General features: G+C 33.8%; 1 protein-coding gene across 1 annotated transcript; it reads left to right on the plus strand.

The window, feature by feature from the left end:
- The first annotated feature begins 5300 nt into the window (after positions 1-5300).
- LOC132062816 (LYR motif-containing protein At3g19508) lies at positions 5301-5907 on the plus strand. Its single transcript, XM_059455304.1, has 2 exons — positions 5301-5674; positions 5779-5907. The coding sequence occupies exons 1-2, from the start codon at positions 5468-5470 to the stop codon at positions 5830-5832; spliced, it is 261 nt and encodes an 86-aa protein (XP_059311287.1). The 5' UTR covers positions 5301-5467; the 3' UTR covers positions 5833-5907.
- The last annotated feature ends 6180 nt before the right edge of the window (positions 5908-12087 follow it).

Here is a 12087-nt window from a genome sequence, read left to right on the forward strand (position 1 = left end):
TTTATAACCACATAAATATTTATGACTAGACCACAAGTTCAAAGTTCTTTCTTTCATTTTTAAACTTTGTGTTTAGTCAAACACTTTCACATAAATTGAAATGGAGGCAGTACTTGGTATAAATTGATTCTCAATTATACAACTGAGAAATATAAAATATATCTATGCATGCATATACGAATAACTATCGTTATATGAGAGGTTTAAAACTTGGTTTTATACAAAATGACCAAATATTATCCCCTATCCCCTTTCTTTCTTGACTCGACTTAGTTTTGTGTTCATTTCAGACGACCTAAATTTAGCCATTTCTTTTTTGCACGGAATCTCATTCAAACGCACTGATCTTTAATTTTTGGCCCTTATATTCGTGGTCTTTAATTTTTATCCTGTTGCTTATTTAATGAAAATATCAAGTTGTGCTTAGCTAGAGGCACAATAAAGGGGGGATACCACATACAAAGTGATGGGGAAAAAAAGAAGAGATGAGCCCACTTGATTTGAAACTCGCGAGTTGAATCATGTGTTGTAGGCGGAGAATAAACTGGCCCAATAAAATTTTTTACCAAGAGATAAAATATTTCAGGTCGAATCCATTGGGAGACACGTGTAGTTGACAACATCTTTCACTTAGACGCTTCAACTAAACCTTGTACCTATTGAACACTCAGCATTATTTTACATCGAATTTGTTCCAATTAGACTTTTTTTTGACAAACAGCTTAAATTATAGTGTGCGTGCAATACACTCGCATGTGACGTGGCATAATGACTAATTAAAAGAGGACATGTGGCATTTGGGTGCAAAATAATAATTTAAAAATAAATAAAAAGGAAAAAGAAAAGAAAAAACAATTTTCAACAAAAAAAATAAATTAAAAAACCTATTTTGTAAATACACACACTTTCTCTAATCCTTCGGTAATGTCGCCGCCGTCGGAGCTGACCGCCGGATGGCCGACAATAATAATAGACAACACTTCTTCCTCATCCCCTTTTCTTTCCTTTTTTGTATCTGATAACGTCGCCACATTGTCCTCACCGGGAAAGGCCCAATTTGGACAATTTGGTATGTTTCTAGCGTTTCTCCGGCATTTCGCCATTGAAGCAATGCCGTTGGACACCGTTGTAGATTATGTTCCCCCTCCCTTATTTATTTGATCCACATCGCTATGAGTTAACATGGAACCTACAATGCTAGCGGAGATTATTTTCAAAAAATTTGCGACTTATCATAACTGTGAAGCCGATAGTCTAAGCCTGGAAATTTGTTAAATGAAGCTTTCTTTCGGGTATACTTTACGAATGCTTTCTTTCAATTTTTGTCATGGTAACGATCAATACTTCTTATTTACATAATTGCAATTATCCGGATAAACTCATACTGCTATAATGCTTTCTTTTGACGTTGTAATACTCGCACATATTATTCAAAACCGCAATTTCTCCATTTATTTTCGCTTTTTCCACCATTGATTTAAGAATTTTAGTTGGATATTGGGTTTTTGAAGATTATTTGTTTTGCCATGATAAATGTTTGGTTTTTCAACTTCTGGAGATTATGTTCGTTTAAATCTTTCTTAGCTTTCATTTTTTTGAGCTACTATTCAAAGTTAATGGTAGGGAGAAAGAATGAGGAAGAAGAAAGGAGAAAAAAATTAGCTTTCACCAAAAAAGAGCTCCTCACGCGCTCAAAATTGGTGTCACACACACAATGTGCCAAGTCATATTAAGCAAAAGTGTTTAAATGGCACAAGACTCTAAATGCCACGCCCCACCTCAAGTGTCTAACTAACTTTGAAAGATGGGAACATAATTTAGTTGAGCCTGCTTGCTAAGTGAAAAATGTCAACGACTACAAGAGGATGTCGATGGGTTTGGCCAATATTTCAATTCATTTCACGTCTACTTATATAGTTATATAAGCTAATGTTTGATCAAAATTAAATTGTGTATCTGATGATCGAGTTTTACAACGGATGGGATGAGATAATTTCATAATTTATTAACACATTAATGGTGTATATATTTCGAAAACTGAACTTTTGTCTCGCTCGGCATAAATTTAGTAAGATTAAGTTATGCAGCATAAGTTGTGTAGTATTTTTCAAATATGTTGAGCGTTGAAAGTTTTGCCTTGTCCGACATAATTTATATGGATGTTATGACACACATATGTTGAAGCTAAACGTAAATTATGCCGAGTGAAATCTAAATCATGCCGCGCCAAAAATTTTGAAGACAAAAATTTAAGACCACAAATTTGAGAAGCAAAGATTAAAGACCTCCCTGAAATAGGGGCATTGTGCGAATGTGAATTAGCCACAAACTTGCCTAACAAAGGACTGAAGGAGTGAATGAATCGACGACAAGTTTATGCGCGGATTGCCCTTCTTACGGATTGGTCTTAAATTTTTGGCCCTGCTTCTTATTTAATGAAAATTTGTTGGCTAAAGTACCCTTATCCGCTAGTCTACGGAACCAGAGATTCTAGGTTCGATCCCCAGCAGACGCGATGAATTCGTTGTTTTCTCAACAACAAACAATTCACAGGCGACATAAGTTTTTTGGGAATTAAATTATCCGGCATAAAGTGTGTAATAACTAATTTGCAAGACATAAATTTATAGAAATTTTGTCTTGTCCGTCATAATTTCTGTAGGGATTAAATTTTCTGGCATAAGTTGTGTAGTGCCGAGCGAATTAGTTACTACACAAGTTATGCCAATTTTTTTTTTTTTTATATCAAAAATATTTTCGATCACTTTTTTTTTTTTTTACTTAAAGTGCCGAAGGAAAAAAACTAAAGATCACCCCAAGATAGGGCATCCAGCGAATGAGGACCAAGCCCCTAGATTCTGGGCCACTTCCGACCCTCACCTCTTGATAGGGCCAAATAGGCCCTCTCTCTTGAAAGGGATTGTGTAGATGTTTGCGAATTAACTAGTGTAATGTCTCTTCGAATGGAATGACGTCGATTCTTTGAAATAGTTTCGAATTGAATTTAACGTTTTGGTTGTATGTGGTCTTTAAATTTTTTTAGTATTTGTGATCTTTAAGTTTTCGTTTTCTTGGATACCTCGGATTACCAATTTTTTTGAACCCCGGCATAAAAATAAAAAATAATTTTGCAAAATATTGCGGTGCGAGGTGGGTGTATCTAGAAATTGTTAATACCGACATAAAGTCCTTAAGGAAAAACTAAAGTTATGCGCAAATATTTGGAAAACTTTTCCTCGAGGCGGAAATAAAGCAATTTAGTTATCCTACGTGGGATATAAAATTTTTCTTTAAGGAATTTTATTTATAGATCGAAAAACATTACCGACCTTCTTTAATTAAGGCATAATTATTAACTTTTCGGAAAACTCGTTTTTTTTGACTTTTCCTTAAAGCATAGATCTTTGCCTGATGAGTTTTTACAACGGATGGGAGGATAAAAATTTATTAACACCTCAAAGTGTATATACAGCATCGAACTTTTAGTTATGGCATAAATAGTAACACTTTTCAAAGCATAACTAAAAATATATACAAGGCGAACTTTTCGTCCCATGGCACAACTAAAAGTTTACCTTGAAAAGTAAAATAAAATAAAATATATGCTCAAGGCAAAGTCTGCCCTTTCAAAGGCATAACTTCGTAGTTTTTCCTTAAGGATTGTATACGGATGATCTTACACTCTCTCCCACCCAATCCTTATTCGAGAATTTTTTTATTTTATTTTATGCTCAACGACGCGATGGTTGTTCGAGCGTAACCCGGGTATCACTAATTTGCAAGCAAAACTTAAAGATTTTGTCTTGTCCTACAAATATGAGGGGCAAAATTTAAAGACCACCAATTTTTTTATTTTTTTTTTGATGTCAAGAATATTTTCAATCACTTTTTTTTTGGCAATCCGTGCAAAAAAAAGGCTCAGATCGAGATGTGCTCAACGACTAGTTCCAAAGTCTGACTTTTAAGTTTTTACATTACAGCTAAGGGTGTCAATGGTTCGGTTTGACCGTTTTTTCGCAAAAAAATATACCATATCAAATTTTCGGTTACTTTACTATATATAACCAAAATTAAACTTTTAAAGCTGCCCCAATCATTTCAATTTTTCTTCGGTATCGGTACGGTTCGGTTAATTTTTGATATTTTTTGAAAATCAACTAATACAATACAAAAGAAAGTTAGAAGTTAAGAATTACAAAGTGATGGAAAATCAAACTAAAAATACACTAACATTATTGATGAATCTCACAAATACAACGACATATTCGTATAACTTATTAGGAACACACTACACTATAAAATAAATACTAGCAAGGCATTAAGCCAACAATTGTATCAAGACATACTAATTGATGTTTAAGGAATATTTTTATTAAATTTTTTTTTTGAAAACTAAAACTACATAAATTAATTTCCTTTAAGTTCTAGCACGGTGGGAAATGGTAATTCTATTAGATTTTTAGTTCAAGAATTTACAATATATGAAGTTATATGTATATGCTACCGTTACTATTTGGAATAAGAACTTCAAAAATTTAGAAAAAATATAGCGGGAAGAAAAAGAAGAGGAGAAGAAAATAAATCTTTCCTTTTTTCTAGAGTAGTTGATGATATTGTCATGTATTAATATTTTAGACTTTATGTATTTTATTTCAATAGGGTAGAGTAGGTTTAAGTTTTAATTAGAGTCCTTTCCATTTAAATTCATCCCAAGGCAAGGTCTAAGGTTAAAATATTTAATGCTATGTATGATAAATTTTGATACATAAAATATATTTTTACATGTATATTTATTCGGTTCGGTAATTTTTCGGTATTTTTTATAAAATAAAAAACTCACCCTAATTATTCAGTATAGTTATAAATTTATATTGAAACCTTCGATTTTATTAAAACGAACCTAAAAATTGATTCGATACGGTTCGATCGGTTCAATCGGTTTTTGAAAAACTATTGACACCCCTAATTACAACACAACTTCACTTCAAATTCTTTGCCTATATTTACAAATACCATATTGAAAATTGAAGCATACATATGGACTGTGGCTAGTACACTAGAGATGATACATATTTTTTGCCATTACCATTTTTCATTATATATAAACAAACAGTTGCTACATTTTTTCCAGTTCTACTTTTCGTTATACACTTTTTCCATAGTTAATCTATTAAAAAAGCCACGCAACTAGGATGGTAAGATATTAGAGATTTGAAAAGTAGCAAAATATTTATTGAAAAAAGCAATTTATGTTGGTAACTTGGAAGTGCTAAATTAATAATGACATAAAACAAGCTTAATCCCTAACCCGATGGTTCAACAATTACCCGGCACTAAATCCTGACCCGACCCATATGCTAGCTTTCACAAGACGCAGAAAAACGTATATAGACTTGCAGAACATTGGATTTTTCTAAACATTGTTGGGTTATATCATTTCGGATTTGACAATTGTAATCAGTGATTAATGATTCAAGAAATGCAGAAAGCTATAGGTGCTTATAGGGAAGTGCTGAGGCTAGTTAGGCGACTTCCAAAAGACACAAGGGGTTATTACGCTAAATACGCTCGTGAAAACTTCGTTAATTACAGAGAAATCGACTCAAATGATCCAAATGCTCTCCAAGAACTACTTCAACGAACTTACAATCATTCTCTATGGGTCCTCAAAAAGGTGCTAGTACTTTTTTTTTTTTTTTTTTAATGTTTATTTAGCATTTGATTGAATTGGATTATGCATCTTTGATAGACCCACTTGCAATTTCTTCTTATTTGTAGTATTCGGTGGACCAGTCTGCAGCGGATCGCTTGAAGAATATATGCTCTGCGTGATGGTTCGTTTTGCCTACCAACTGTTTGTTACTATTCCGCAAAGAGCCTTTTTTGTTTGTTGCTCTTTCTTTCTTCTTTTTTACTTTAAATTGGGATATTTTGCATTAGACACTTGGTATACAGTTTTCTGCTACTTCAGAGTTCATAATCTCTGTTCCTGTTTATTCGTGATTTATTGGTCAGGCAATGACCAAACTGCTATTTGAGGAGCTAACTTATTGCTTTTCGATTTATGGTTTTCACCTCAAATCAGTTTGCTGAATTTAGTGGTTACTATTCATTGTTAGAAAACAATTAAAAAGATTATTGAAAGGAAAAAAGAAAAAAAAAAAAGGCTTGGGCATGTAGAAACAATTTTTTCAAAAGAGCTAACGTTTGGTAGGGTATATGCTCTTACTTGGATACAATAAGTCTGCTACATCAGATATCAGAAAGTAATTTATGGAGGTGAAAGAACATTCTTATACAAAGGTGTATACTTTTTGTCTTGGAAGGTTGTACAGTTCAAAAGGTTGTTGCTTTTGCGAATAGTTAAGACTGTTAATAAGCGCAGCTTGGTGCACAAAGCATCCTGCGTTAGCAGGGTCCAGGGAAGGGCCGCACTCAAGTCTGCTAATAACTGTTCAAAATAAAATTCATGAAAAATAACTAAATTTAGGTAAGTTGTCTTTTTTATTTTACAAGGCTCTAAGTCCAAGATCCATCTATGATATAAATCAGGTCACGTCAAACTTTCACATGTGATGGACAAGTACTTTGATAGGAAATGGGTGGACAAACACTTGAAGAGTCATGTCTTCTTTTGCACATATATGTGGGATTTTAGAAACCCAACACATGTACTGATTTACCAAACCTTCATGAAGCCAATCGTCTTACTTAATAGTGAGGTGCATTGTTCTGATAGTCTGGTTGTTATGATAGTTAGACACTTTATTTATTGCCAGTTTCACATTACAAATTGTACATCATGACCACAGTGTATGATCTTCAGTTTTATGAGGTGTCACTTAGAGTTGCGTTTATGGTGTTTAACTAAACGATTGTATTAATATGGTGATGTATCCATGGCAGAGAGACTTCAGTTGTATAGTCAGTATTAGTCCTGCAGAGTTACTGATCCTGAAATGGTAGCTTACCTTAGTAAGACTGTAAGATGCTGAATAATTAAAATGTGTCGCCAAATCTTGACATAATTAATCACCTTACATTATTGCGTCAATTAGTATTTTAGGGCCTGCTGAATGCTGGGTTTTGTGATCGTTCTAACACATGAATCTTGCTAGGGGAGAATTTGTATAGGATCATAAGTTACTATCTGAGTTCCAATTTAAGAATCATTGTTTTATGCATGACGTGTGTATACTATAGATAATTGCGGACACATTCTTTGCTCTGCCCAGGTTTCTCTTCGGCCCTTTGTGGCTTACAGTGTGGTATCTAACAACAAAGATGAAGTTTCCTTCAGTATTGGGAAAAGTTCTCTGTTAGATAATGAAATGAGAAAATTTAATAGTTTTATTAGGGCTTAAGTGTGTGGGTTCTAGTTTTATTGGAAATCTTCAAACTGCAGCTTTTTGACATTTCTATCATTCCTGGATTTGGTTGTGTTTAGCACTAAGAGATGCAAAGTGGCAGATTGATATCAAATTAATTTATACTTTTTTAGAGCCATTCAGCTGGTAGAATTAATTTCAGTGATTGTAGTTTCTTCTGTATGACAAATCAAGCACAGCACCCTAATTATCTTCAGGTTCATTAAATAGTGAATGTTGAAATGTTACTATATTAGGCACATCCCATTCAAGGCCGATGTACTTTTTTACAGGAAGTGTCCTCATCTCTTTCTTTTCTCATTTCTTAATAGATGCTTTTTCGAAAACCAAAACACTTTGTGAATTGTGATGGTCCTGTTCCTATAGAAAATTCAAGAGCAGTTAGTATAATTGAGGTTAGTTGGGGATGTACTAGAAACAGAGGAAGGAACAAAATTTATTTGCTAGTTCTTCTTGAGTCACTTATCAATTGTGCTGATCAAAATAGTGCATAGTACTTCCAATGAAAGTTCACTTGTCAAGATGCAACAATGCATTGTTTCATTAGGCTCTAGCCGTGTTTTCGTCAATTCTAGGCACCTAGGTTTCGACTTCTTCATTAGTGATGCCATTTGTCTTCTACTCTCCAGTTATGTCTTGTCAAATACACCTTTAGATTTATGGGCCCGCATCTCATAGAGCGAGGGGTGGAAAAGATCAATGAAAGACTAGAGCTCAAGCTAGCTGATCTACCGACAAGAACCCTCCTGTCAGGAACAAGGGATGACTGTATTTCTGTCACTTTGATGGTATGTAATTTATTAACGATGTCATGTTCTAAAATGAAGAAATAGATGAGGTGTGAATAGCATGGGAAATGGAAAAGCAATTCTAGCTGATGTTGTTGTGGCTTACAAGCTATTGCCCTGATTAGGAAAGTTTTGTGGTTTTATATCTCTATCATTATGTTTCTTCTTTGTTTTCAATGTATACATATGTAGGGTGTGTTTGGTATGGAGGAAAACATTTTTTGAAAAATATTTTTCAATTTTCCCATGTTTGGTTGGTCAGAATATTTTGGAAAACATTTTCTTTAGGAAACAAGTTCCCTAAAAAATGAGGAAAATGCCTTCCCCTAATGGAAGTAGGGAAAACAAGTTTCATAAGTGACATTCCAAGTTCATTGACTCCTCCCACCCACACCACACCCCCAACCCCATTCCCTATAAATGCTCTTGGGATAATATTTTCTTGCTTACTTACCAACAACAAAAAATAAGTTAGAAATCCACTTATTTTCCATGAAAAATATTTTCCTTCATACCAAACACACCCGTAGTGTCTGTTCGGCAGTCATTTTTTACCAGTGGGATGAAGAGGTTTTGCGTTGTTTGTAGACGTGAAGCTTGTATCTGTATGTGTATCAATTAGTTCCTCCAAGAGCGCCTTGCTTCTATGGACAACTGAAGGTAATTTGAGGCGTTAAGTGGTGACAATGGGTGAAATTATTTATAAAGCTATGAAGCTTTAAGTTAAATGTATTTACTCGCCCCTGCTTTTGGTTTTGGATATATGGATTACTTCAGTTCTCACTCAACCATTTTGCGACGTCCAGTGGGATTTCAACAACATACCCAGTGAAATCCCACAGTGTGGGGTCTGGGATTTCAGTCAACAGAATTTAATTATGACTTCTTGATGGCATAATGAAATAGTAATATGTTCCAAAGATCAAACAGCTGCAAGGAATGACTTATGACTAGCAGTAATTAAGATCGAAGGGTGTATATTAATGGTAGAAAAAGATTAAAGATATCTTTTGGATCCTTAAGTAGCTGCCTGCTTTTTAAAATCTAGGTGTTAAGTTAGTCTTTTCAGTTGGCGCTTTTTTGCCCCCGTAAACAGTGTGGATAACTTTCTGGATTTTGTTAGCTCCCCTTCTCTAGTACAGTAGAGATGGGATTTATTTAGACTGTTTTACAGGTTTTTGCTTAGTCTGCTTCATGCTTTGTTTGAAGCAGCTTTTTGCTCATCTGTAACCTTGCATCTTTTTGATGCTTTTCTAATGACATTTTATTACTTTACCAAAAAAAATAAAAAAATAGCTGCCTTTAGTTGTATTCAAATCCATTGCAGCCTTTAGAGCATGAGTATCGAATAAATATATTAGTACTATAATTTGCTCATTTACATTTACATGCACTAAACACTAGGTCAAGTGCTTGGGTTTTGGACCAGCACAGAGTAGAAGCTTAATCGAACAGAGAGATTGACCAATTTTGCATCGTCCAAAGAAGCTAAAATGTCTGGCTTTGGTTTCCTCGTATTGTTTTTAGTATAGTATTAGTGATGTAGTTTGTACAGAGCCCTATGCTTTGTGTTATGCCAGCAATCTGCGTAATTCTTACGTTTTCTCACTAGTATACTGAAGCCTTTCTCGTACTTGTCAACCATGAGCTAAGATTTGCCTCGTTTTCAATAGAAATCTTGGTCCACATGCAAAAATCACCGTATTGAACATAATTCTAAGCTATTTTAATCTTTATCACATTTATTTAAATCTTAATTAGAGTGTAGAACCAATTGAATATTGGGTTTACTGATGTCCTTTCTATTCTAGGGGGTCTGAGTATCGAACAGTAAAGAGTATTTTACATTGTCATGCTATTTGAAGGTTTTCCATCCGATTTACTTTTCTAAGGGGAAACGGGGAGTAGCTTACCATGCAATTAGTTTTTATGTACAATAGAATCGCTTCACTGGGTTTGAATTGTGATCTGCAGAACACTTGATTATCACCCTGACTAATCAAACAGTACTTAATATATGTATCATCTAGTTATTTTGTGATTAAATTAAATAAGATCCATATTCATGAACACTACAGAATTCTTATAAACAAAAATAATAAACACATAATGTTATCGAACATGTCAATTAGAAGTACTTAATGAAATTTAAAAAAAAAAAAAAAAAACTTGAAGAAACAAAAAGAAAATGACAAAACTCAAAATCGATAGAACAATTATATTTGGCTCCGGTTTAATCTAGTATATATAAATCTATTTAATAATCTTTTCTTTGAAAACTGACTTGAACCAAAACATACGCCCTACATGTAATACTACTTAGGACAATTGATGACTGGCCCCTCAATTCAGTTTGAGAAGAAACTGAAATAAAACAAAATCAGGTTTTGTTTTGTTGCATTCCCAAAACAAAACATTGGAGTGTGGACGATATATATGGAGAAGGGTAGCACGGTTTTCTCGGGTAAATGGTTGGAGTTGGGGAAGTTTGACTGAGACTGTATACAGTACAGTAAGAGACGATATTACCGAAGCCCTTCATTTTGCAACGGCCGTAACGCCCCCACTCGTCTCAGTAACTCTTTTCACACATTCAGAGACCAGCACGACAGACACGTCCTTGTCTTGAAAACTCATTACTCACAACAACCTATTGAGTCAAGGCACAAAAGGGTATAAAAATCACTTGGTATTTACCAAAAGGGGGTGCCCAAAAATTTATATACCAAAAGGGTATATCGTAATGATCCACGATATCCCAAAAATTTTTTTCGCGACACAAGTCAACTAAAAAATTTAAAAAAAAAATTTAATTGTATAACGTGGGACTGATCCACGTTATACAATATAAATTGTAAAACGTGGACCAGTCCACGTTTTACAAATATATTTTGTAAAACGTGGACTGATCCACGTTTTACCTCTAATTTTTTTTTTTTTTTTTTTGCGAGCACTAAAAAAAAAATTTAGTAAACTTTTTTTTTTTTTTTTTGTAACACTTAATGTGTTTTTTCATACTTTGACCAATGATTAATCGTGTGTGAAGACTCAAACGTCAATATTTTATATAGAACGATATTTTTTCTCGTACAATAATGTAGGCTCAATACATCAAGGATACGTAGACGTTCGGATCGTCATTTTAGGGGTTGAAAAGGTGCCGAAGTAAGTTTTGTTTGAAAAAACTTAGTGTTTTTTCATACTTTGACCAATGATTAGTCGTGTGTAGACTCGAAACGTCAATATTTTATATAGAACCGATATTTTTTTGCGTATAATAATGTAGGCTCAATACATCAAGGATACGTAGACGTTCGGATAGTCATTTTAGGGGTTGAAAATGCCGAAATAAGTTTTGTTTAAGGTTTAAGTGTTTTATTTTTTAAGGTTTTGATTTAAGCGTGTTATTTTTTAATCACGATAAAACATTATTTTGAATATAAATATAATTCTAAAAAATATAGGGAGAAAAACTAGTTGTAAAGTGGTCAAACTTTAGATATAACTTTCGGACGTCCGTTTTACGCGTTTTTTTTTTTTTGAACTTGCGTATTTTTTCGAGATCTATGCGGGGCCGCAAGGCGGTTTGGCCGAGCCTATTTTTAAAAAACGCCTTTTATCCCATTCAATTTCGATTTTCCCCAAATTGGCGTGAAATTTTCGCTTTTATTTACTTATAAGATGATGATACGCAATAGATTTCAACGTAAAAATCCCAAGGTAATGTACACTGTGAATGTCAATTTCACTTAACGGTTTCAATTTTTGAAAATAAAGCCGATTAATTTTCTCAACATATAAAGTTGACTAAAATAACCTTACAATCAAACACTAAGTTTTTTCAAACAAAACTTAGCACCTTTTCAACCCCTAAAATGACGATCCGAACGTCTACGTATCCTTGATGTATT

This window comes from Lycium ferocissimum, chromosome 7, assembly GCF_029784015.1.
Source record: "Lycium ferocissimum isolate CSIRO_LF1 chromosome 7, AGI_CSIRO_Lferr_CH_V1, whole genome shotgun sequence".
NCBI lineage: Eukaryota > Viridiplantae > Streptophyta > Magnoliopsida > Solanales > Solanaceae > Lycium > Lycium ferocissimum.

Excerpts from the sequence above, each read along its gene's own strand:
- LOC132062816 (XM_059455304.1), top strand. The coding sequence starts at position 5,468 with ATGATTCAAGAAATGCAGAAAGCTATAGGTGCTTATAGGGAAGTGCTG. Across the intron at positions 5,675-5,778 it reads CTCTATGGGTCCTCAAAAAG|TATTCGGTGGACCAGTCTGC; the intron begins GTGCTAGTACTT and ends TCTTATTTGTAG.